This window comes from Falco naumanni, chromosome 2 (assembly GCF_017639655.2).
Source record: "Falco naumanni isolate bFalNau1 chromosome 2, bFalNau1.pat, whole genome shotgun sequence".
In the NCBI taxonomy this organism is placed as follows: domain Eukaryota; kingdom Metazoa; phylum Chordata; class Aves; order Falconiformes; family Falconidae; genus Falco; species Falco naumanni.
Window position 1 is genome coordinate 55787934 of NC_054055.1, and position 25604 is coordinate 55813537.

At 39.0% G+C, this 25604-nt stretch overlaps 1 protein-coding gene across 1 annotated transcript in view; it reads left to right on the forward strand.

Moving 5' to 3' along the window:
- The window catches only part of GPC6 (glypican 6), a 770432-nt gene that overhangs the window by 212957 nt on the left and 531871 nt on the right, over positions 1-25604 (forward strand). The window contains exon 2 of the mRNA XM_040584160.1: positions 18062-18220. Coding sequence (XP_040440094.1) covers positions 18062-18220 — 159 coding nt within the window. The remainder of the gene's footprint in view (positions 1-18061; positions 18221-25604) is intronic.

The window sequence follows — 25604 nt, forward strand, 5'->3', positions numbered from 1 at the left end:
ATGAAGACCTTCTATGTATCATATATCTGAAGTTGTTTGGTTTTATTACCGTGGTGCACTGACAAATAGCAATATAGTTGTAAGTACAACTTTAAGGCAGAAACATCAGTCAGTAAAGTAAAAAGATCTGAATGAAATTGTTTAAACAAATTCCAGAAATCTGGAATGCTACAGGTTCTATCTAGAAAAATAGCACCACATTTCATACTTTTCAGTGTTGCAAAAAAAGGCTAAAATTCATATGATGAGTTATCTGCTAGCTCTTCTTAAATGATTTCACTCTACTTTTTCACACTCCATATGCTTGATTTGTCACCCATACGCAGTTATATGAGCTCCTTGCTGTTATCCTCTTTTGGATGGGTTTTGCCATGGAAAAATATGCTAATCAACATAACCTCCTCAAAGTTACTGTGGAAACAAGGGTTCTGTGAAAAAAATACCAAGGTATTGCACTCAAAGCAAAGCTATACGACATGGGGCAAAATCTTGAAAGCAGAACAGAAATACCCGTGGCAGTGGAGTGGACCTTTGGGAAGGATGGCTGCTACTTCCCAGAGATCAGCAACTGTAACACTTCCTGTAGATCCAAACCATTCAGTCTGACATTGGATCTTGCTTGCTTAGGAACCATGTCTGAATTAGGAAAATGTCGAAGACCTGGAGATGACTTCTGCTTGCAAGCCTGGCCTAACCAGAAAATTGCGAAGAAAAGGGGCTACAAATCATACAAAGTATTTGGCATAGTCAAGCTCATACCCACATTACTCTACCTCTTCTGGAGAAGAAGCTTCCTACCTGATCCCACACTTCATCTTCCTTACCCTTGATTCTGCTGTGGTCCCGTAATAGGGTAATGCTGTGCCATTATTACTGCATTTATTCAGGTGGCATTATTGGTGCATTAATTCAGTTCAAAGTATCTGAAATAATGTGAGGTTTTGTTCTGCCTAAAGAATCAGTGTGCTTTGCGTTTATATTCTACTTTAGTTGAAAGCTTATGAAAATTAAAACAACAATGACATGGTTCTTTCTGGACAAATGTTACATTATTTATACCCTCCATTATTAATGTTCTTTGCCCATCTCTCTCTCTCTGTTTCCCTTTCTTTCAGTCCCGCTCTCCCTCTCATATTTCATAAGCATTAGGCCTTTGTTTGAGAATTTAATTACACTGTCTAAAATCAAACTGAGACTGTCTAAGGGTTGTGGTCCAATCCTGGGTCACAGTTGAGCCTCATAGTTATGCAAACTTACGCATTGAGTAAGCGGCTAAGTAAGGAAAATATGACAACTTTGAATTTATTTTTTTTTTTTTAGGTTTGTGGGTTCATTCAGACTCAGAAAAGGGCAACTTAGGCAGATCAAAACTGAAGATAATATTAGCTCGCCTCCATGAAACTGAATAGGTGAACTTTGTTCCGTTCTGAGCAGCAAAATTAAAGTGCAGAAATGATAAAATAACTGACACCATTTCAGTTTGATCATTTTGTACTTTGAATGTGTCTTGTCAAACAAGTCTTAGATGGTGTCTTGACTCTGAACGATGCATCAAATTAGCATTAAATCACTGCTTGCTGGTTCTCTTTTCAAAGTCTATACTCACACATCTGCAGCTTTATATGAAGTATGCGGTTGGCTTTTAAAAATGCAGGGAGCTCAGTTCATATCTTTACTCTAGAATTCATTCCTGAAGGAGACAGTTTGGCTAAAGCTTTGAATCTCTTTTTGTAATTACTTATTTCATCTTCATAGCGATAGTAAACTGCAAATCAACTCTGGAATTATTACTGTGGGACCTTATATGATTCTGTCACTAGCACATGAGCCTAAGTGTTGTTATTCTTATATGATTACCAATTTTTTTAATATTTTAACATAATTCTATATTAGTAGTAATAGTAATAGTAATAGTAATAATAGTTATTGCACAGTATTTCCAGTTTCTTGCACAGTATTTCCAATTTCTTGCACCAGCAGCTTGCCTTAAGTAACACTTGAAAAAAGAGGACAGTAAAGGTGCTTAATTTGATGTTCTTTTAGATATCTTAGATATCAGTACATTAAGGCTGTCTCAGTCGATTTTATCACCGGGTTATGTATGAGCAGTCATTTATACATGTGACCACTCATTTATAGGTTATAATAAGAAAAGGCTGAAGTAAGGACTTTGATAATGTGATAACTATTTATTAATCATGCTAGTAAATTGTATCCCATATAAAACTTTACCTAAAAGCCAGTAGGTTTGTTTCATTTTAGATCATGTTCGGCCAAACCTAAGGAGAACAGAGTCTCAGATTCTCACGTGGAGCTCATGGTCATCCCCAGAGCTTCCTGTATTTTAGACAGCTATAAAAAAGGGGGATCAATGCTTTAATAATCAGTAAATCTTCAATCATAATTCAATTAGAAGTTTAAACTCCAGAGATTGATTAAAGTTATGTACTCCAGCAGCTTGTGCTGCTTTTTTTATTTCTGGCAGTATTGTGGATGAATAATTTCAGGTGTGCAAATACCATAGAGCTTAGTGGAGCTTTTAGGTGCAAAAACAGTTGAAGAATTGTTATTATCATCATCATCATTATTTCAGAGTTTATTTTGAATGTTGTGGGTAGCTTTCCATATTTTACAAAGCAATGTTATCCTGAGATAGTTACTTTATGAGTTGTCATATAATAGTGGATTATTAATTGACAGGAAGCAGTAGCCTAGATGGCTGGTTTATGACTTGTTTTTAATAGTTTTTATCTAAAGTATTAGAACTTTGTCATGAGAGTATGCAGTATTAATTTTGGATGATAACTATTTTAAGATACAATTTTAGCTTTAGCAACTTTGTAACCATATTAAACCTACTCAACCATGCTATGCTGTTTTTAAAAAGCATGCTGTCCCAGTGGAAGGGGATTGAGAGCATTCCTGAAGTGATGTTAAAAGAACACAAGTAGTAATCTGATTCTCCCTTTAGGACATTAATCTTGTAACAGAAGTATCAGCTAAACTTGGCATTGATAATTCAATCACTCAGGAAGCAAATTTGCATTTGGCAGAAAATGGTTGGAAACATCTGCAACAAGTGCTAAAAACTGCTGTTGTGCTGAATGGATGTAGAAAATAGCCATAAAGTATCAGAGAATAGTCATTAAACCCAGTACTCATTAAGCAATCTGTGAACTCCACCAAATCAATTACAATGCTTAGAAGTCACCTTGAAATATTTATTTTCTTAGAAAACAGTATGTGAGGAAAAACTTTAACAAAATGCTTTTGTATTTTATACTTAATTAACATGTGTGAGATTTGCTTGCCTTATTTACACGTAGCTTTCGATGAAGTTAATAGCAACTGCACTATATTGTTCCTCATTATAAACCTATAAATCTCTTTCAAAACCATAAAATGCTGGGAGACCTATTAACTAATAGTACATTGTATTTATTAGGATCATGAATCCCTAATTTGTAATTTAGAAAAGTGCCAACTCAGTGAAAAGGTTATTTACTGGCAGATGTGTATGTTTTGTATATGTCTTTTTCATAAACCATTCTGATTTGTTTTGTTGATGACTGCGTCTTAGCTTTCACAGAACATGATTTGTTGCGTTCTCTCATATACCCACTAAAATCAGAGCAATCTTGATATTTTTCATCACAGAAGCAGCCAAACCACTCTATTTTTTCTGAGACTGGCTTTCAACAGTTTCACAAGAAAGTATATTTTTTCATGCCATGCATTTCATTATATATGTGGTTTTGTGCAAATGTTCATAGAATCATAGAATCATTGAGGTTGAAAAAGACTCTTAAGATCATCAAGTCCAACTGTTAACTGAGGACTGCCAAGTCCACCACTAAACCATTTCCCTGAGCACCACATTTACATTGTTTAAACCTCTACCCTAGAGCAAAGTTCTGTCTCCTGATATGTCCTTATTGCCCATAAATCAAACCAGGAAAGAGAGATGACACAGGCCGACATTCAAGAAATGTGACACAGTTGTGCAGTAACTTAAAGGCATATAGAAATAGAAGGGCTGTTCCTGTGACAGTCAGCAGAGACCTTCCTTTAGATACTTTAAATACTTTACCAGATAACGTAGCCTTCTTTTTTCTCTTCACACACACCCCCCACCCCCACCCCCACCCGCTGGCCACTCTGTAATTACAGACATCACCTTCACTTGCCAAGGAGACAAATACTCTGGAAAGACTGGAAAAGACAATTTAATGTTGTTTACATGTATAGTTTACTAGATGTATTGCTTAATTGAAGCTTGTCAGTCATCTTTTATAACTGTATTTGCTGATGTGCAAGGAAAACAAAATATATATGATTGCCTTTCAACAATCTATAAAAACACTAATAAGGAGGAGCATAATGTGAGTTTTGTTAGGACATTTTCTATCAGAAATAATTTTAATGACAGTAAAAGTCAATACTGTTGATTGAAAATATCAACATTACTAGAATTTAGCAATTACTAGTACTTGTATTTAAAGAATAAAAACAGGGCTATTGCCTAGCACTATTTTTTCCTCTTTTCAAGTTTTTTGCCAAGGTGACAAAAGAAGAATATTCCAGGCAAAAGATTTTAAGCATGCATTTGTCCAGCACAGTACCAGAAAATACTGTAATATATTTACTACTGCTGCTGTTGGGCCCAGAGTTGAACTATATAATTCATCCAGAAAAAAAAACCCAACCCAAAATATTACTCTTTCCTAAATATAAATGATTCATATTTGAATTATGTGCATGTTGGCCTAGCTCTTACTTTACAAATTTATTCTTGCTGTTTGCAGAGATTTCTATAGGTGACCATAGTCATTCCCTGTTATGGATGTAAATGACAACCACTTCAGCTCAGAAATCACTTCTGCTTTGGCACAGGGACAGCAACACACCGCACAGTCCCCCCTTGGTAGTGAAGGGCCACAGGGCTCCCAAGGACTGCCTTGCAGGAGGAGAGGGAGGGCAAGAAAGCAAGGCAAATTCAACCTCTTTAACCCAAGGCACCTAGGGAAGGCGACAGGCATTTCCACAGGGAATGAGAAATCCTTAGATGTAGACCTTTAGAGATAATAATAAGACCTGGAAGCATTACAGCTGCATCAGCAGTGCAGACGTGTACATTTTTATGAGTTTTACAGTTGAGTTTTTACAGTTTCTGAGGTGAAGTTTGTACAGACATGGCAGAGATTTCTTTAAATTTTCACTTGTCACTAATTTGATCCATCTTACTGTGGCTCCACCCATGCAGCAGAGGCCAGGGAATGTCTGAGTCATTTCTGAGAGAAGCAACCAAGAGGTATTCAAGGCCTCTGAATTTGACAGATGCCTTAGGGTCTTCCTCATACTAAAGAGAATAAGCACAAACAATTACGACATACTCTTTGCCTGCTTTCTTCCCAGCTCCATCTGCTACAGATCTGCAGTTTCCCCCTCGACAAGCATTCTCTTTGGATGATATCTATCCATATTATGTCAGCTGAAGTGCACAGAGTAAATAGTACTAAAATGTGCCTTGTCTCCTTTATAGGAAATAGCCCATTTAGCCGTAATGAAGAAAAATTATCAAGCTTCAAAGAAAATACAATGCCTATCAGACCCAGCATATCATGTTCTTTCAAGAAATAAACAAACAAACAAACAAATAAATAAATAAAAGCTTGGTTGTTGTTTCAGGGTTTTTTTCCAAAGTCTGGGCTGCAACGTAACCACAAGTTAACCAGAGGTCACTTGTTTAAGCAGCCAGTCAAAAGCTGTGATTGTACTGGACAAATGTGCCAAAAAACCATGTTAACAAGGTAAGAGTAATTCTCTGAGGCACTGATAGAACCTCTCTAGCTTATTACAGTGCTATATTGAAATGCTTTGATTAAGTCTATAAAAGTGCACAGAAGCCTTTGATTTTTGCATTCAAAAATGTACATTCAAGAATACAGTTACATAAGAGAAGACTTCAGACATAGATAGGGATTTCCTTTCAAGCTGATCTTTAATCATAAAAGGTCAAACCTTTAACATTAAAAAACTTGAAAGGCAAGAAACTCTGGTACATTCTGTTATTGATTTTGAAGACCCTGACCCTTGCCAAGTATCATAGGCCATAGAGGGCACTGTCAAAAGTACAGTAATAAAAAGAGCTAAAAAACTTGTTCAGTCTTTTTTGCAATACAAAAAAAAAAAAAAAAAAGGAAAAAACCCACACACAAACAAAAACCTCACTGTGTAGGTGTCATGGCTAACACCAGCTGGCCACTGGTGAGATGGGGAGGAGAATCAGAAAAAGGTAGAATCCATGGGTTGAGATAAGAATGGTTTAATAATGTAAATAATGTTAATAATAATAATATAGTAATGAAAAGGGAAATAACAAAAAAGAGAGAGAGAGGGGAATAAAACTCAAGACAAAACAAATGATGCACAACACAATTGCTTACTGCCTGCTGACCGATGCCCAGCCAGTCCCAGAGCAGCAATTGAACCCTCCTGGCCAACTCCCCCCAGTTGCTATATTGAGTGTGACATTCTATGGTACAGAATATCCCTTTGGCTAGCTCACGCCAGCTGTCCTGGCTCTGCTCCCTCCCGGCTTCTTGTGCACCTGCTCACTGGCAGAGCATGGGAAACTGGTAAGTCCCCAATTTAGAGTAAGCACTACTTAACAGCAACTAAAAACATCAGTGTGTAATCAATGTTATTCTCATACTAAGTGCAAAACCACAGCACTGTACCAGCTACAGAAGAAAATTAACTCTATCCCATCTGAAACTGGAACAGTAGGACTAGCAATAGATTCAGATCTCAAGCACTCTTGTGAATAGTGGAAATCTGCAATTGTTGCAGCTAAGCTGCTATCCTTTTCTCTAAAAAGCTTTCCTTTTCCTTTTGGCAGCAGTTACTGCGGCTGGTTGATATTATGGAAGCATAGTTTCTGTTAATTAGAGTAAGCTAAAAGTTTTCAGAGCAAACAGTATTCTGTTAGAAAATATTGACTTAAAGAAATATCATGATACTGTAAGCAGTTTTTTTCTGTTGGGCTGCAAGACTGCCTACATTCCCAAGCTTGCAGCATCAGCAGTGCAGGGCACACCTGCCCTGTATCCTCCATCAAGCCAGGAGACCTCTTAAAGTAAAGGACAATGTCATGCCTGCTCTGCCAGGCTCTCTGAATCCAGAGTCCTTTGACCTCTGAAGGACCCTCCTCTAAGTGATTGTTAGAATCATAGAATCGTTTAGGTTGGAAAAGACCCTTAAGATCATTTAGTCCAATCATTAAGCTGGCACTGCCAAGTAGAGACAGAAACCCACCTCAGTACAAGCGCCTTTCAGGTAGTTGCAGAGAGCAGTAAGGTCCCCCCCTCAGCCTCCTTTTCTCCAGGGTAAACAACCCCAGTTCCCTCAGCTGCTCCTCACAGGACTTGTGCCCCAGACCCCTCACCAGCTCCGTTGCCCGTCTCTGGACACGCTCCGGCACCTCAGTGTCCCTCTTGCAGTGAGGGGCCCAAACCTGAACACAGGATTCGAGGTGCGGCCCCACCAGTGCCCAGTGCAGGGGGACAATCACTGCCCTGGCCCTGCTGGCCACACTGTTTCTGACACAAGCCAGGATGCTGCTGGCCTTCTTGGCCACCTGGGCACACTGCTGGCTCATGTTCAGCCGGCTGTCAGCCAGCACCTCCAGGTCCTTTCCCACCAGGCAGCTTTCCAGCTGCTCTGCCCCAAGCCTGCAGTGCTGCGTGGGGTTGGTGTGACCCAAGAGCAGGACCGGGCCTCAGCCCATCGATCCAGCCTGTCCAGATCTCTGCAGAGCCTTTCTACCCTCAAGCAGATCAACAGTCCCTCCTGTCAGGATCTTTGTTTGAAAAAGGGCTAAAAAATTAGCTCAGGCACTAGACCTAGTATCATTAGGTCCCACCCTAGCTCTTTTTGACTGACTCATTTTACTTTGCTCCTCTGACCGCATGGATCAGTTGCTGGCCCTTTTTTGTCTACAGTTAATAGCTGTAGTCTTCAGATGTGCATGGAAGTGTTCAGAAACCTGACAATGTTACCTGAACCAGAAGCTGAGAGGATTTCTATCTCCTGTCATAGAAAACATGGAAACTTCAGATGTTTTCAAAACTGGCAAGCTCTGAGAAAGCCTTGGGACTGTAACAGGAAAGAAACCACATAGTCCAGATGCAGGAAGACTTCAGGACTTCCCAAATTCTGCTGAAGAGTGACAGCACTGCTGTCTGAACCACCTTCAGTCCAAAGACCTCCAGGCTTCCAGGGGCACGTACCAGCTGCCTTCCTTTTCAGAGGGATGCCCATGAGTCCAGCTTGCCTGAATGATGGGAGGACCTGGGCACCCCAGCCCAGGCTCTAGGAGATTTGACAGCTGGCTCCTGAAACTGAGAACCAGATAGCAGCAACGATCAAAGGATTTCAGGAATCTTAGTCCACATTGCTGAACATTGAGATTCCTAGGGAAATACCATTTATTGAAAACGTTTCAGAATTTCCTGCTTAATCGTCCAAAGTTTGACTATCCATGGTGTTAATAACAGAATGTCTAGTCTCATGCTATAGTTGACAATATCCACAGAGAAGCTTTAGAGGCGTTTTGATAATTAGAAGCCTTGTAATTCAGAATATTTTTATTCATACTTTAATGCATGGAGGTTTTTTTCAGTTCAGTGAAGTTATATTTGTCATGTAAGTGAATCAAGACAATCTGAAAATAGTCAACGGAAAAAAAAATCTTGCATAAGAGAACTTTCCACTAGCACATTCTCAGTGGAAATCTGTACCCATACTTTTCCCTCCTGTGTCAGATGCTGTCCCCTGCCACTGAAGGAGAGTCATTTCAGCTGTATGAATTCTGGTAAGAACGGGTAGAAAAAGGTCTGTGTTCCTTAACCGCAAAAGATTTTCTGTGGTAAGTCACAGAACATTATCTTGTGCACCTTTAGGAAAGAACTAAATACTTATTTCTCTAGTTCTGAGGCCCTCTCACCTGAAGAAGATGCCCCTGGCAATGAGCAACTTGCAGAAAAAAGGCACCCCCCCTACTGTAGTATCTTCTCCCACTTGGCCCATCAGGAGGAGCAGCTGGGGAAGTTCTTCCCCTAACACCTGGGAGTCAGCACTCTCTGAGTCACTGCAGAACATGCTCAACTGCAGAATAGGTAGAAGAGTACAAAGCAATAATTTTCTGGTTACTACACATTATAGATAACTAGGACTAATGAGCTATGAGGCTAAGCAAGAGTATGCTTGCCATCAATAATAAGACACCTGATAATTCTCAGGTGGCCCTGCAGTCATTAGGTCAGGAATGGTCTGATCTTCCTTGTTGCTTGGTTGCCACCCTTCAATTCATCATTTTTCTTTTAATGGGATTTTACATCTTCCCATGGCAGTAGTTTTCCTCTTGAATACTTAAACTCCCACAATCCTGTCTGTGGTTTTGCTTCCAGTACCTTACTTGACTTTCGCATGGACTTTCTCACACTGTGACAGCAATTGGATCTGTAAAACCGAGCCAAGAACATGCAAGCGTGCACCAAACGTGGCTCACAGACCACAGAGCTCCTGCACATGCATAAAAGGATATTATTTTTTGCATGTTTAGAACTTTCTTGCATTGTGTGATTTCTCTGTGCATTTCAATTGTGGCTATATTCTTAGCATGCTTCTCTGGGAAAAAAAAAGGGTTTTTTCCCCCCCTGTAAAGTCAAAGACACACAAACTTGGAGAAAGTGCTTTGCTTTTTACCTTATGACTTGTGTCACAGTGAGGTTAATACTTAGGAGCTGGTAGAGGCATTTTGCTCTTTACAGTGGTTGGTAGCAAATAGAACTGGAAGGACAAATGCCAGCATTCCTGGCCCTGAAATTTCATGAGTAGACCTTGGATCAGTACAATAACATGAATCTCAGTTCTTTATAAATTGTAGCCTCCATTTTTGTACTGTCTTTTCCTATAAGCAAGTGAGAAAGAGATTAGGATGAGGAGTATCTCAATAAAAAGCTTATGGCAAAAGCACCAAAATCTTACCACTGACATACCTATTACAGTCTCTGACTTTGACATACCTATTACAGTCTCTGACTTAAGACCAACACAACATATATTGTGTTTGTCTTTGTGAAGTGTTTCTATGAGTGGCATTGCAGGAAAGCATGTCATTATCAATCAGAAGACAGGATTCATCTGTTTAGCGGTACCATGAAAAGGTTTCTTTGGACTGACTGAGGCCATATGAATAAAAGAAGAGCACTGTGATTAAGGACTTTTAAACGGTTGTTGCTTAGTGTAGTATTTTAGGAAGATGGATTTTATACATGAAAACACAGTGATCAACAAGGGATGTGCATGGCTTTAAAATATACTTGACAGTGCAGTCAAATGACATGACTGTAGCTCATGCAGCTTTAACTTTTCCTGCATGTATATTAGTAATGCTGTAACTATCTTAAGGACTTATTTTGTCAGCACAGCACACCCTGTAAGCCTCAGGCAACTAACTCCACTCTGTCCTACTATGATTGTGTTTCTGTGATTACATGAATTAAGTGGTGTAAATCTGTCTCTCATACATCATGTGCTGCAATCACATCTTTGGATTTCAGTTTTATGTCACAAACGTTGATTAAAATCTTTATAAATGCCGGAATGTGTACAACCTCATCCTGTTATCTTAATAATAAAATTGTTCTGAGAACAGCTGAAATATGGAACCTGCTTGCACCGTGTTTTACGGGCATGGTAAAGCGATGTGCTGCTTGTATTCTGCTTCTTGCTATAATGCTATATAAAACATTTCTGCTATTACAGTAGGGGACATAATAAACAGCAAAAATCATCTGGGGGGAAAGGAAAAGTTTGCTGCTGTTCCCAGGTGGAAACATGTTTTGAAATCAGAAAATTGCAGCCATGTAGCCAGTGAAATGATGAAACTATGCAGCGCTGAATCACAGCCTTACCGTTTGCTTTCCACAAGGCACTGAGCAGAACACCAGTAATACACACCCCAAGAGGTAACTAAAGATTCTTCTCACAAACTGTGCTATCAAAAAACAATTGTCTGACTCTGTATGCTTGGAAAATAAAATGAACCAGAGTGTTGGAGTAGGGGTATTGCTTCTAGTAGTTTAGTTAGGAAGACTCTAGGGGCTTCAGCACTTTCTTTAGCATCTGTATAGTCTTAGTCTGAACAGGTTTGCCTTGGCCTCTGCTTCTGTAACTTATTACTGAGGGCTTCCCAAGGACAACAGGGTCAGGGCTTCTTGTAAATGAATGTTCCCCATGGGACTGGTAATGAAGAGACTGTTAACTAATTATCAGTCTGTTTGGAAGGCATTCATTTTTTAATTGACCTCAAAGCACTCAAGGAACAAAAGGAACCTGAGCAAAGATGATTTGGGTCCAAGGCAAACAACTGAGTCGTTTTCTTTCATGGGGTAATGACATGGGTTTATTGGAGTCCGCTAGACATAAAAGTTTTTAAAGTTCAATATTTTGTTGATTAAAATTAGGAGAGTTCTGTCAGACAACATGATCTGTATGTTAGACAGCTTTCCCTCCCTTCCTTCAGCTGTCATTTTCTGTGCAAACATTGCTCCCATCATTACTTGTCAGGCCAATATTACAATGGAATTAATTTAAAACATAATCTGTTTCCTTTTAGTTTGAGTAGGAAAGTTCAATTCTGTGACTTGAATGTCAGGTGCAATTTTACAGAGGCTGCTTGCAGGGCTGTTATACCCCACAGAGAAGATAATTACAAAGTCAGAAGGAGCCTTAGGACTTTTTGGTTAGGGAACAAGTTTTGTCCAACAAAATGATATTTTAATTTTCACTATTTGAATATTGGCTGAAATGATGGAAGTCGTGTTTCTAATTTAGTTTTAACTGCTAAATAAGTTAATGCAGAAAACATGATACTGCTGTTTGGGTTGGGTTTGGGTTTTTTTTTTCAGATTAAAGATAGTTGTGAGTCAAATTCTTCTACAGCACTGTTTTTCCTTTGCATATATGAGTGACAGAATTCTGTGAGTGTATTGGAGGAGAATAGTTATCTATTCTAGAAAATTAATAAGGTGATCATGAAGAGTTCTCCCATGCTCCTGATTTCATGAGTAGAGCACTTAAATTGAAAACTTTGAAAAGCAGGTGCTCAGAAATGTCATCGCCAATATCCAAATCTCAAAAGAGTGGGCAGGGGTTAAAGCTGAATAAAGTTTTTGTTTTAAGTCTATTCATCATACTTTTAAAATAAATATTTTTAAAAATACAGAAAATGAGGTGGAAAATGATAATTTAGAAACAAAACTTCAGCTGTTACAGTCCTTTATAATTCTGAGAGGTAGGAAGCTCTGAAGTGCCTAATCGCAGAACTACGGACTAGCCCCAGTTGGAAGGGATGCTGACACATCTTCTGGTCCAAGGTGCTGTGGAAAAGGGAGCTGGGATGGGACTAACTAGCACCCTTTCCAATCATGTCTTGAAAACCTCCAGCAGTGGGGACTCCACCACATCCCTGGGGAAAATGTTCCAGTGATTGATTGTTCTCACTGTAAAAAAATTGATTTCTTATGCCAAAATGAAATCTCTCCTGGTGCAGCTTCTACCTGTTGCCCTTTGTCTTCCTCCATGCAACTCTTTGTGAATTGAGATCCTCTGTCCTCTTTGTAGCTGCCCTTTAAGTGCTGGAATACTATGATGAGGTCCTGACTGAACCTTCTCTTTTCCATGGAGAAAAGACCTAATTCCTTCAGTCCTTCTTCAAGGGCAGGCTCTCCAGCCCTCTGATCATCCTCATGGCCCTCCTTTAGACCCTCTCCAGTCTGTCCACATCTTCCTTGAATTGTGGGGACCAGAACAGGACACAGAACTCCAGGGGCAGCCTGACAAGCACTGAGTAAAGCAGGATGATCATATCTCTATCTTTGCTAGTAACAGCCTTGCAGATGCTTTGCTGCTGCTGTGGTGCACTGCTGACTCATGTTCAGCTTGTTGCCCGCCAGGAGCCTGGGTCCTTTTCAGCAAGGCTGTTCCCTGGCCACGCAGATCCCAGCCTGTACTGGGCTCTGTGGACATTCTGTTCCAGGTGTAGGACTTCGCATTTGTCTTTGTTGAACTTCATACTCTTAAGAAATTACACTGCTTTCTCCACAAATGGATGAATATGGACAGGTCTGAAGCAGGTATTTCTAATTTTAAAGAACATGATTAATGAAAGCCGTATCACATTAATTTAATCCGCAGGATGAAGGATGCAGAGCTATCTTCTCTCCCTTTAGGCTCTGTTGATGCATACAGGGTGACCAATTTTGAAAGCACACCTTGGATTTACTCCTTTTATTTATCAATATTTATTCTTTGCTGGATTTATGAAGCAGTGTATGTTTCTGTTCTCACCAGTCATACAGTTAGTCCTATCATTCTATCAACAGAACAGTACCATTTTTTTAATTTATGGATAGGATAGAAACTATAAAATACTGACTGCCTCAGAAAGAATTGTTTCTGAAATTGTTAAATTTGCAACATGACCCATGAAAAATTCTGACTATTGTAAAATATTTTACATGATCATACTTCCAGTTCTAACAATGTAACCAATGCTTGCATCAGATATTGAGGAAATCCGGCAATGAAATTTTTAAGGGTAATGTTGTATTCCATGGGGTTTACTGCTCCTTCAGATTGTACCCTCTGCAAGGAGTTACCACACTCGAATCAGTTCTGGCATTTTGATACACAGCAGAAGCATTTATTCAGCTTGAGAGTTGTACGTTGCAATTTTTAAAAGACTCTTGTGAGGTTTGTAGCATGTTATGGGGACACCAAACTGCAATATATCTGAATATGAAACAAGTGCTTTATAAATTGTTTTATCACACTTCAAAGCAACATACTAGCAGGATTGCCAAATTCAACTGCAAAACTTGCCAATTTGGATCATGTGAAGGCAGGTGTGAGATTACAGCTGTAATAAAACTGAAATTGAATACTGGTAGCTGAATTTGTAGTAGGCAATTGATTTGATTTATATAACATAAGCCACATGAGGAGAGATATGTAGGTCAGCATCTTCAGTTAGAAACAGTGGTTAGGAGAGTTGTGGTGGGTAGCTGGGAACTGCTGAGTTAATACTAGTCTGGCAAAATGATGGTGCAGCCCAACTACATTCTGTCAGACTTGTCTGGGGGGACACCATTTGCAACAAGGAAAAACTAGTCAGTTATATCCAAACCACTTGTGCCATAAAAATCTTTGCTAAAATTAGTATAAGAACACAGACCATATGGAATTTCCCAGGGCAAAAATGGGTACATTAGCTGTGAGCACATTTTCAGCCTGCAAAATATTTAAGGTGTATAAATACACAAATCAGTGATTAAGCTCCTTTTAGAGTAACAGTACAATGTATTACAAAATGCAAATGGTGAAGGATCCTACAGGAGGCACAATCAAGTATAGCCTGCAGAGTTATGTCCAATCCATGCAGTCTCTTATATCACAGATTTGCACAAAAGAAGCAAAAAAATCCAAAATAAAGCACACACACCCCTTAATTAAAACAAACAAACAAACAACATTTTGTTTTGAGAAAATCGTGTCTGCTTGGTTTTGTCCAAGGAGCTGGAGGTTTAATAAAAACAAACACAAAATTGTAATTACAGCTTTTAAAAAGGACATTAAGAGTAAACATATAGAAATGACTGTTGGTCAGAAAATCTCCATTCACCATTCCCAGGAAAGGGCTAAAGTTTTTGTCCAAGTTGTGAGTCTTTGCAGACTGCAGTCAGTCATCATCAGTACAAACATGCTAGGTCTTATAAGCTGCAATTTCTGAAGACTTTGACTTTGCAAAGCATACTGCAACCTCCTAGGCCTACAAACACTCCATTGGTGTGGAGCAATGGAAAATGCTTTTGCTTTATCTATAATCTGACCTGATTATAGATATATACTATATAGATATATGCTATAGATTATAAACCTGACTGAGCCTTCGGTGCAGGAAAGAGGAGGAAAAAATATCTTGAAGCAAAGTATGAAGAGTAGAACAATATTTGTATTTTTATTTATTTCTAACAAAATGCAGGAAGTATATGGCAGGGGAGGAGAGAAAAACTAGAAGCATTGTTCTAAAAAAGCTGATTATAGTTTAGCAAAGTTGTGATGAAGGCTGGTGATTAGTATAGATGATTTAGGAAGATACATCGTTAGGAGAAGAAAACAATGGGGTAGTGCAGAAGTTATGAGCATTTCTGATGAATGTGGGTTTCATATTTCAGCAGTCAAGAACCACATGGCTGAGTGAGGATCCAGTGAACTAAAAAGAAGAAACTTAAAGAAAATCCATGTATAAAAAATAAGTGCAGTGGAAATCTGAATTAGTTTGTAGCAACCAAGGTGGGAAGTCATTTTTGTAGCAAAGAGAAAGTAAGACTGTAAATAAATAAGCAAAAGAAAAATTAATATTGCTACAAAAATGACTGCTATACTGAGTTCAGTATGCTTTAATTTGTCATAATACTGTCTTAATAATGTCTTAAAAATCTAGACCCATGGCTGTTACTCACTAAGCACAGTGCTTTGATGATTAGCAGTAGTTGAGTTGATAGTCTGACAATTATGAAAAACAAACAGAACCAGATAGAAAAGAAAAACAAAAACTTGAAAATAAGAAATAAAACTGAATTTTATAAAAATTCTTGACTTCAGCAGCACTAGAGGACATTATCAGTATGGAAAGTATAAACCAGGGGTCCTCAAACATTTTAACCAGGGGGCCGGCGCGCGGATGAAGTGGCAGGCAGTCATCTGCGGCTGCTTGGTTTCCCCCCCAACCCACGGGGGGGGGGGAGGGGGCGGGCGGGGGTGTTCTGTAAATACCGGGGGCCGGATTGAGGATCCTGGGGGGCTGTAGTTTGAGGACCCCTGGTATAAACTACCACTGTGGCTTGAACTGGAATAGTAGATCTGCCCAGTGCTTTCCAATGAGCAAAAACGCCTGGGTTTATTGAGGAAGGGGGATATAGACATTATGGATTGGGTAGGGGTTTTTTTATTTAATCATTAAATTAGAAGCACTACTTCTAATGACACAATATTCAGCTTTCCTTGCCTTTCTGACATCTAATATAAACTCCGAACGTTACTGTTACTAATGTAATTCTTACTGTGTCTTCTTATGGTACTTCTGCAGTCACATGTTACCTGTTGAATAGCTTCAGTTTAACGTGAGAGGTAGAGGGTGAGGCAACCGTTGTTTTGCCGCTGTCGTTTATGTTCAATGGCAGCTGGCTCACCAGTCCCTGTATGTGTGGCTTATGCCTTAGATGCCCAATTTGAGAATGGAGAAGAATTAATTTATTGTGTTGGGAGGGTATAGTAGACATAGCAAACAATCCTTACAATATTTTGATGGTCATGGGATATCTCTTTTTCCAGGTTTATAACAGTGCTTTATATCACGGTGCTTTTGGACATGACTGGGACTTGTATGTGGTACTGCCGGACAGTAACTGATAATAATGAAATTATTCTTCCTGAAGATGTGTAGCTGTGAGCTTTTAAAAAGTCTTGAGACTGCTAGAAGGAATCTCAGGGCATTATAGTTCATATATTATGAACTCTTGCAGGAAGAAAAAAGATTAAGCTGGGGGTGATGGGTCAGGGTTGAGGAATGACTGAATTTCAAATTAAAAGATTTCATTCAAAAACTGAAACAAAAATTGGAATAAGGTGAAGGCAAACTCACACAAGACAATGTTTATTCTAAACATGTGCAAACCTCTTTTTGATGCTGTCTTTAAAATGATGCAGCAGCTAAATGTATTATACACCGGGGAAGCATAAACCTTAGGGCCTGATTCTCGTCACTACATAATAGGAATGGTGAAAAGTAGCCTTAAAGTAGGAATAAATTGCATTTAAATCTTCTTTACGGCTCAGCAGTGGTAGAAAGGAGGCTCAATATAAATGAGAATCAGGTCCTCAGTATTTATTTAACCCTTGGGCTTTGTATATCATTTTATTTGCACCTTTAAGAGATTTGCAGAGGGATTTTTAATCAGGATTTGGTGTACAGAAAGCTAAATGTTTTCATTGCCTTACAAGTAACTTTAATCATAGAGGCAGATCATTCTTGCTGTTTCTCAAGAGGGAATGGTAGAATTTCCTGCCTTTGTACAAACAGAGCTAAATGTTTCTGACACCCATAGTACAGTGTCAATTGGAAATTCACATTTCATGTAATAACAGACCATTTTAATTTCATGAGCTAAAGAATTGGTTTCCACTTGCAAATTGTACCGAAGAAAGCAATATCGTCAGAAGAACTGGCACAGTGCTTCAAGAGATAAATCTATTGAATTAAATAAGAGGCTTTCATTACCTTTTACATTGCATTTCCGTATAACATAAGCATTAATTAAACTCTTCATTGCTTTCTCCTATTCAGCAGAGCACTTACTCAGTCTAACAAGAAATGCTGCCCAAGAAAACGTGTGGCACCCAAATACAGTCATTAAAATACACTTACTCAAGCAGAATGGAAGGAAGGGTAGAAAAGGAGAATGTTTTGGTGTGTTTGGGCAAGTGGGACCTATATACAGAAATACATAATTCCTGTTTTTCAGGTTTTGACAGCAAGACAGCTCTGATGACTTGTAACAGGTCATCTTGCTAGGTATTTCTCTAGGCATTTTGAATACAAACAGAAAGCAAGCAATTATCTTTGAATTTTTAAGTATACATTTGTTTACGCAGAAGGCTTCTTCAGCATGAGGAATCGCTTTTGGCATGAGACAGCTCTACCTTTTGAAGTCAAAACAGCTCTGGGAAGAGTGTCTTCCCTCTTGCCTGAGGAATGCCTAACTATTGCAAAGCTGTTGATACAGATGCAAAGTGTTCCCAATCAAGCAGTCAAACCTTAAAGAACCCTTGGATAGCCCACCTTCCTTAACTGAGGAGACGTGCTGTGTTTTTGGTTCTGACACATTTCTATCAATATTAAATATTACTAATCCATTTTTTCTTGTGGTTCCAGGGGAACATCTGAGAATCTGCCCTCAGGAATATACATGTTGCACCTCAGAAATGGAGGACAAGTTAAGCCAACAGAGCAAACTGGAGTTTGAAAACTTAGTGGAGGAGACAAGTCACTTTGTACGCACCACTTTTGTATCCCGGCACAAGAAGTTTGATGGTAGGCTGAATATAATTTACGTATTTTCAAGGTTATGGGATTTAAAAGTCAGTTATCCATAATAAATTCTAATGTTCTTTTCTTTACAATTAGATACCACATTTGCAGTTCCCATTTTTGCTAAGATAAGGGTTAACTTACAGCTGGTATGCTTATCAGCCTTGTGAGTATTGCCTTTGATTACAATGACATCAAGAATCAAACTGTTAAGTGCCTGCAGGCTTTTCTAATGTTGAAAAAAGAGATTAGATATGCATCGAGAGGTTTATAATTTTTGTGTGCTAGTTTAAAATGCAAAATTTAGGTTTGCAATTATGTTCACTGTTGCAAGATGAACTGTGGTTCTCCCATGATTTTTGTTATTGCAAGACAGTTCTTTTGTAGTCTGCCTTTTTGTAGCCTTAAGGCTGTAGCTTTTTCCTGCATGATTTTCTTGTGATGTAAAGAGTCTCCTAGAGAGCTTCTGGCTTCCAAACACTAAGGGCTCAGTTACATTTGACAGGGATTTTCATGCAAACCACTTAAGCAGTATCGAACACATCTTTTATAGCTAGAAAGAATTAACAAGAACATTTTGGAGGGTTTATTTGTTTCTAATCAGTACTCCAATCTCTTCTGGTCCTCAACCTTTGTAAGATCTTTGTAAGATCAAAGGTTCAGTGTTGCAATTTGCTAAACTCATCTCTTTAATAATCAACATTAAGCAGTTTTTATGGTTGTGTCTGTATTTACAAATCACACTGTATTGAGCTTTTCTCATAAATTTCTCATAATTGCAGATTATCAAAGAGTAAAAGAGCTTCAGAATATTCAGTCATGGCTTTATCTAAATATGAAATCTGTATTTGTGTTCAAAGTGCCCCCTGAGCATTTCTGCATATGTGTAAGTTGGAAAGGGTCTGGCACTAAGCAGCATTTCAAAGAGGATTGCAAAGCTGCATCTTTGCATGCAGGTAGAAAGGTGCAGTAAAGCTGGTGTAACCCAGGTAATAGGGCATTGGCACACATGTAGGAGGGTGGTAGAAAGGTTATCCCTGAAGTTGGAAGCTTCAGAACTCTGAAGTTGCATTCATAAAAAAGTGAAGATGTCTCTTAACTCTTTGGTGTAATTCTGTGTCATTTTCTTTATCCAAATAATGGTTTTTTTTCATTTTATGGTATTGATTCTCAGTCAAATTATGACACAGAAAGCAAGATGAATTATAAAAGGAGGAAACAGGAAATGTATAATATAAGGATGAACTGGAGAAAAGTCCTCAGCAGGAGATCAGATGCTAATATAATTCAGAAAGTGTCCTTAGTCCTTTGAAAGACTGCGGTGTGGGTGACTGTGCAGTGCCCTGCATTGTGATGGCTTCCCTTTTGAATGTGAAGCTGGAGCTGTTTTGAGGTGGATTTTCAAAATTTTACTTGGCTTCAGAGGACCTAAAAAAAATCCAGAAGTTGCGTGCATTGTTACAATATGAGTAGGCCAGCAGAACAGACATTTCAAACCATTTATGGCACATACAGGGCTTTTCTCTTTTTCTAGAGGGAAGGCAGGGTGATTGCTGGTGTTCAGTGAGCAGTGCAGTTTGCTGAAAGCGCTGGGCCCATTGACCACAAAGCTGAGATGGCACCTTACTAAGTCTTTGGCAACTTGAGGCCTTTTTATACTGCAGTGAACTTAAGCACGTTATGGCTTTTTCAATAACCTGAAATTCTGTATCTTAATACTGACAATAAAGTATATAGCTGGAAGTTACTTACATGTTATAAATATCGTGTTTGGGGATTCTTATGGATCTGCTCTGTAGAAAATTGGATTAAAGATCTAAATGGTTTCTTCTGGTTTATCATTAATGTTCTAAAGAGAATTTGTAATGTGAAATCTTACCAAAGAGCATTTGAACTTTGTGTAGACCTTCAGTATTTTAATGCTACTTTAAAACTATTTAGAAGTTGTTCACTTATATTGAAAAACTTCTTAGTCTTTCTATAAGGGCAAATACATTAATGGAAAAATATATTCATCGAATAAGCTGTCTTTTGGTATAAAATGAGCTAGATTTGTTGCAGTTCAAAATGAGATGATGCTTTTTGGTATAAAGCAAATATTGGATTGTTAGATCACATCAGTTGTTGTAATGCTTCAAGAATCTTTTTTTGTTTGTTTCAATTTGGTGCTTTGATTGTACAAGGGAGTTCTGGGACATGATTCTGCCATTTGATGCTAGTACACCACAAATAACAAAATAAATATAGCCAATTGTGAGATTTTTATGGAAGTTTTGTACAGGACCTGTGTTTATCAAGAGCAGCATCTCTAAGCAATAACAGAGTATATGAACATTTAAGTAATGTTGAGATAGAGAGTATATTATCATTGTTGCCATGGGGAGTTAATTTAAGCTAGTGTTGCTTCCATCCTATTTGCTCATGCAGACGTTTGTATAATTTTGCACACTTTTGAAAGGGACATGAAAGATCTTATAGATTTTTGCAATTTTATTTCTGCTGTACCATGCATGTCTTAGGGTAATACTAACCTTTGCAACATAGAGATATTGTAGGGGTATGTGAATCCTTTCTTGAATTATGATCTGACCTTCATATGCCTTGCCTTTCTCATCTTATTTGCCTTCTTCCCACAACCGTACACATAAGCATAGATGGAATGCTTTTATGATTTCTGTTTTGATAGGTAACTTGAGGTGTGTTTTCCTTTTCAGGATTTTGCCCCAGATTCCTATTCATGATTTTTTCTACAAAGAATCTCAATCTGCTGTAACTTAAACACTGTCTCTTTAGCCTCTGGTAAGACACACATTCCTACACAGAGTCGCGGAATCAGAGCATGGCTGTGATGTGAAAGCTCCTCTGGAGATGGCCTAGTCAAGCCCCCCTGCTCAAAGCAGGGTCAGCTGCCACAGGCTACCCAGGACCATGTGCAGCTGCATTTTTAATATCTCCATGGATGGAGACTCCACAGCTTCTTTGGGTAACTTGTGCCAATGTTTGGCCATGCTCACAGAAAGTCTTTTCTAGTGTTTAGATGGAATTTCCTGGTTTTTGAATTTGTGGTCATTGCTTCTTGTCCTGTCACTCAGCTCTGTTGTAAAGAGCCTGTCTCCATCTTCTTTAGTTCCCCCACCAGACACCTATATACATTGATGAGATCCACCTGCGCCTTCTCCATGCCGAGCTGAGTCCCAGCCCCATCAGCCTGTGCACATAGGAACAATGATCCAGTCCTTTCATCATCTTATTGCCCTTTGCTGGACTTGCACCAGTATGTGCATATCTCTCATGTAGTGCATACTGGGAAGCGCAGACTTTGTGGCCTTGCTAGTGCTGAGCTGAGAGGAAGGTTCACCTCCCTCAGCCTGCTGGCAGTGTTCCTACATCATTTCTATGTCAGTTTTGTATTTCATTTTACCTGAAGTGCAGTACTTTCCAAATATCTGCAAGCACTAATTACTGTAATAACTATAAGCAGGAGAAGCTAAATATGAAATTCATAATAGAGGACTTGAGAAATTATTAAGCATTTTGGAACTGGCTATGATCAGAAGAAATTATGCCTTTCTTTTAACTGGCAAGCAATTCTTGCATCCTGAAGCTCTGTACAATCTTATTCATTCCTTTGTCTTCCACATTTCTAAGGTGCTGTCACTGTGTTGGGACTTTTAACTGCTCCATTCTTCTAAATTAATTTTTTCAGAAGTGTTTCTCATAGTATGTGAGGTTCAAAGATGTCTCAGAGCCAAAGGTCTGACAAAAGTATTTTTCACTTCGTTTTCATATTCTAGAAAATTGGTGTGAATTAGCATGAGTCACTACACAGCATACCAGCTGCCATTGTTTCTTGGCTGAGCCTTATGTGCAGATATTTACATCTGTATTGCCCACATCTTTTTATTTGCTATTGCATTGCCATACTCTATGGTAATTTTCAAAAAAAACCAGTATCTGCAGTTTCACTAATGGGTGCATGAGGATCCAGATAATCTTCTCCTGATAATCTTGCCTGAGAAGGCAAGCCTCAAAATGAGAAAAATTCCTTTGAAACAGTAGGTCCTCAGTGTTTCTAGCAAAGAACGCAATACCTGTTTCAGCAATGGGACTCACAAACCTTTCCAAAAACTAGGAAAAGGAACAAAAAACCTTTCCAGCAGACAGGAAACACAGAAGAAGTGAAGAGTTCCAGCAGATGTGGATTTTTCTTTTACCTCAAATCTTAGGATAGGACTAATCCAAATAAGCAGACATGTAATGTTCAGCTGTTCCTTGTTCCTAGCAATAGACAAGCAATCATGCTCCAATTCTTGGACCCCCACTGTATACCTCAAAGCAGCTTAAAATATATTATGCTCCCAGTGTAGCTGTAATAGTATCATCTTATTATCACCGATTCCCTTGCATAGTGGTATTGCTGAACAGCTGTTTCACAGAGAAGCCAATTTCTTTTAAGTATTGCTCCATCAGCAGCCAAAACCAGCCCTACCGGAAGGTTTGGTCATGAATGCTAATGAGGAGGCAAGTAGCTGTTCGGTGACATTTTCCCACTAATCCTTTGAATAACTATAGGAAAATTATAGCAAATGATTTTAATTTACCTAAATAGATCTAAACCTGATAAAACAGGTTTCTGCTAATTCTCATTAAAAAAAGTAGAGTAGTAGTCTTGGTAATGGTGTTAAAAATGAAAGAATGTCTAAGAATAGCTGTCATGAACTTGAATGGATATGGATACCCTTCAGCTGAATGTGTGAGGCATGATGCCATTTAAGGAAAATAACCTGAATAGTGTAAATACCAATCTGCAGCTGCATTGATCTGTCTTATAGGGATGCCATCATTCCCCATGCTCCTAGTTTTTTACAGTCTAGGAGAACAGTGATCCATACCCATTAGTGCTGCTTATACTTCTTACAGTCATTACCAGCAGTAGCAGTGTAAATTACAGGGCAGGAAAGAAAGTTTCAGAGATAATCCCCCTAGACAATACCTGCAAGAACATCTAGCATCGCAGACACCCTGTATTCTCTTTTCTTTTCTTGCACAATTTATGAAAGAGTTTGGAGAAAAATAGTGGGTTTGAATCTTTCCTTGATACTAGAGCTGACAAAAATGTGTTTTGTGAAGCTGCTTTCCAACAAAGTAAGAAGTCTTATATGAGACAAACTCTTGTGGCCAGGTAAAACTATCTCATTAAACTAGGCAAAGAAAGCATAGAAAGTAAACTCAGAGTGATGCTGGAAGTCAGAATACACTGAGGTTCAGTTGCACGGCCAATGTAAGTCTTCTGCCCTCTGCTCCCCCTTCCTCTCATGCCAGCCTGCCAGCCCCACCTGAGCCCCAGCTCCTGCTTGAAGCCACACTGACCTCCACAGACTTCTGCAGGGAAGGGGACTGTGGCAGCACAGGAGCCCACTTGCACATCGGCGCTGGCATGGTCGGTGGGTAAAGGATGGACTTTCAGCAGGATATTTTTTTTCATGCTTTGCTTATTTTGAAGGTGAAAGGGCATGGTTGTCACAGGAAGATTTTTATTTTGTTTCTTTGTTTTTTGGAAGCAGGGGAACAGAGAGGTCTGTCTTTTCCACAGACCTGTTTGGGAGGCAGGAGGTTTCTAAGGAGTGTGGAAAAGTCAAATATATATAGCATAATCTGAGTACTTTATGCAACTACTTGTATTATTCTAGCGCTGCCGTGTCTGCACCAGAACATAGGCACCACCATACAAAAGCTGAGACACCAGATATTTTGAGTTTTACTTCTGGGCAAGGTGATGATATTTTGTTTGGTTTCTTTGCATCTGTTACAAGATTTCAGTGTCACTGTGCAATGTGTTTCCCATCAAATACAAAACCCACAGCAGAACAGGTAGATTTTTAAAACCCCACAACTGTTTGACTGTAACGTAGCTAGCAGGGGCACAGTTTCCATGTAAATTCATCTACTGCTATAACACACTGCACTTGTCAAAATACAGGCCGTAGAACAGTCAGAAGCCTTAAAAAATGTAACATCTTCTGGCTTGTAGTATGTAGCTGCTTGCAAACCTTCATTAGATATCTGGTGCAAGTTTCTAAACTTTACAGAGATTCTTGATAGAAGAACCCTTACCTTTTATTTGACAGGAATCACCAATTTGAAAATAAAATATTCCACACCTGATCCAAGTTCTGTCACAGTTAATAATAGCCTAAGAGGAGTATTTATTGTCTACAGATGATTTTAAGGTCTAATCCTCTAAGATTTGTGCAGAGATTACTGTTTATTAGTTTCACATACTATGTCAAAATTTGTGAATTAAATTAGATCAAAATAAATTGTGTTTTAATAATTAACCAGAAGAGGAGAGCTGGCAAACCTGCAAAACTTGGGAAGGAAGGATTGGCATGGTAGTGAGAAGAGTTTCCAGCCAGGGGTGCCAATTCCTGTAACCTGGTCAAGTCCCATGGTGAAGGGCAGCGCTGCAGGAACTGGTGCCTTCTGCATGCTCCCTGAGGCTGGAAATGCATCACGTGCACTGGGGTGGCCTGGGCTCTCCGCTCTTCTGCGGCTTGGTTTGCTAAGTGTGGCTGGTCAGTGGAGCATGCAATCTTCTAAGGAGCTGCATCAGCTTTATGAAGCTGCAAAACAAGGACAAGCTGCTACCCTGTGCTGGAGTAGGTGGGCATGACCCACTCTTAAATGAATCTCATTAGAAAGCATGTTGTCCAGGTACAGCCAAATCCAAACTCTCAGGCTTTGAGAGGGCAGGGATCCAGCGGTTTTCCTGTGAAACAGAAAGCAGAATTTGCCTTGCTGAATGTTAGACATCCATGGTGTAGGGTATTCCTGCGGATTCCCTTGGTAGTCAATAGGGAATGACAGGTGCAAGTCATGCTGGTCTAAAGGTTACACCTCAGATACCTCTCCCTGAAGTGCTTATTTCTCTGTATTGATTAGAGAGGGCATTTAGTTGAGACACAGATGCTTATACTGTGGACTTACTTATACATTTGTTCAGACAAATTCCACCCCAAGGAATGGAATAATGGAGTGAAACATCTAAAACACTTTTGAGGATCAATTTGTGCTTTATTTACCTCTTTTACAAAAGTCATCCTCTGTTTTTTTCCGTAATATTTGTGGGGGAAAAGGCTTTAAAAATATTGAGGCAAGTAAGCACTATGGTGGTCAGGTATTATGCTGCTGGAAAAAAACGCTATCCTGTTGACTTCAAATGACATTTAATCTTTGCTGAAGCTCTGAATAGCATACATTTTTAATATTTTATGATGGAAATTGTTTTCCAAACTTAGAACTTAAGTGTCCAAGCCTTAAAAATACTATTGCGTAAGTAAAATTACTGATTTACAAATACTAAAAGCCTACAATTAAAAATGCTTCA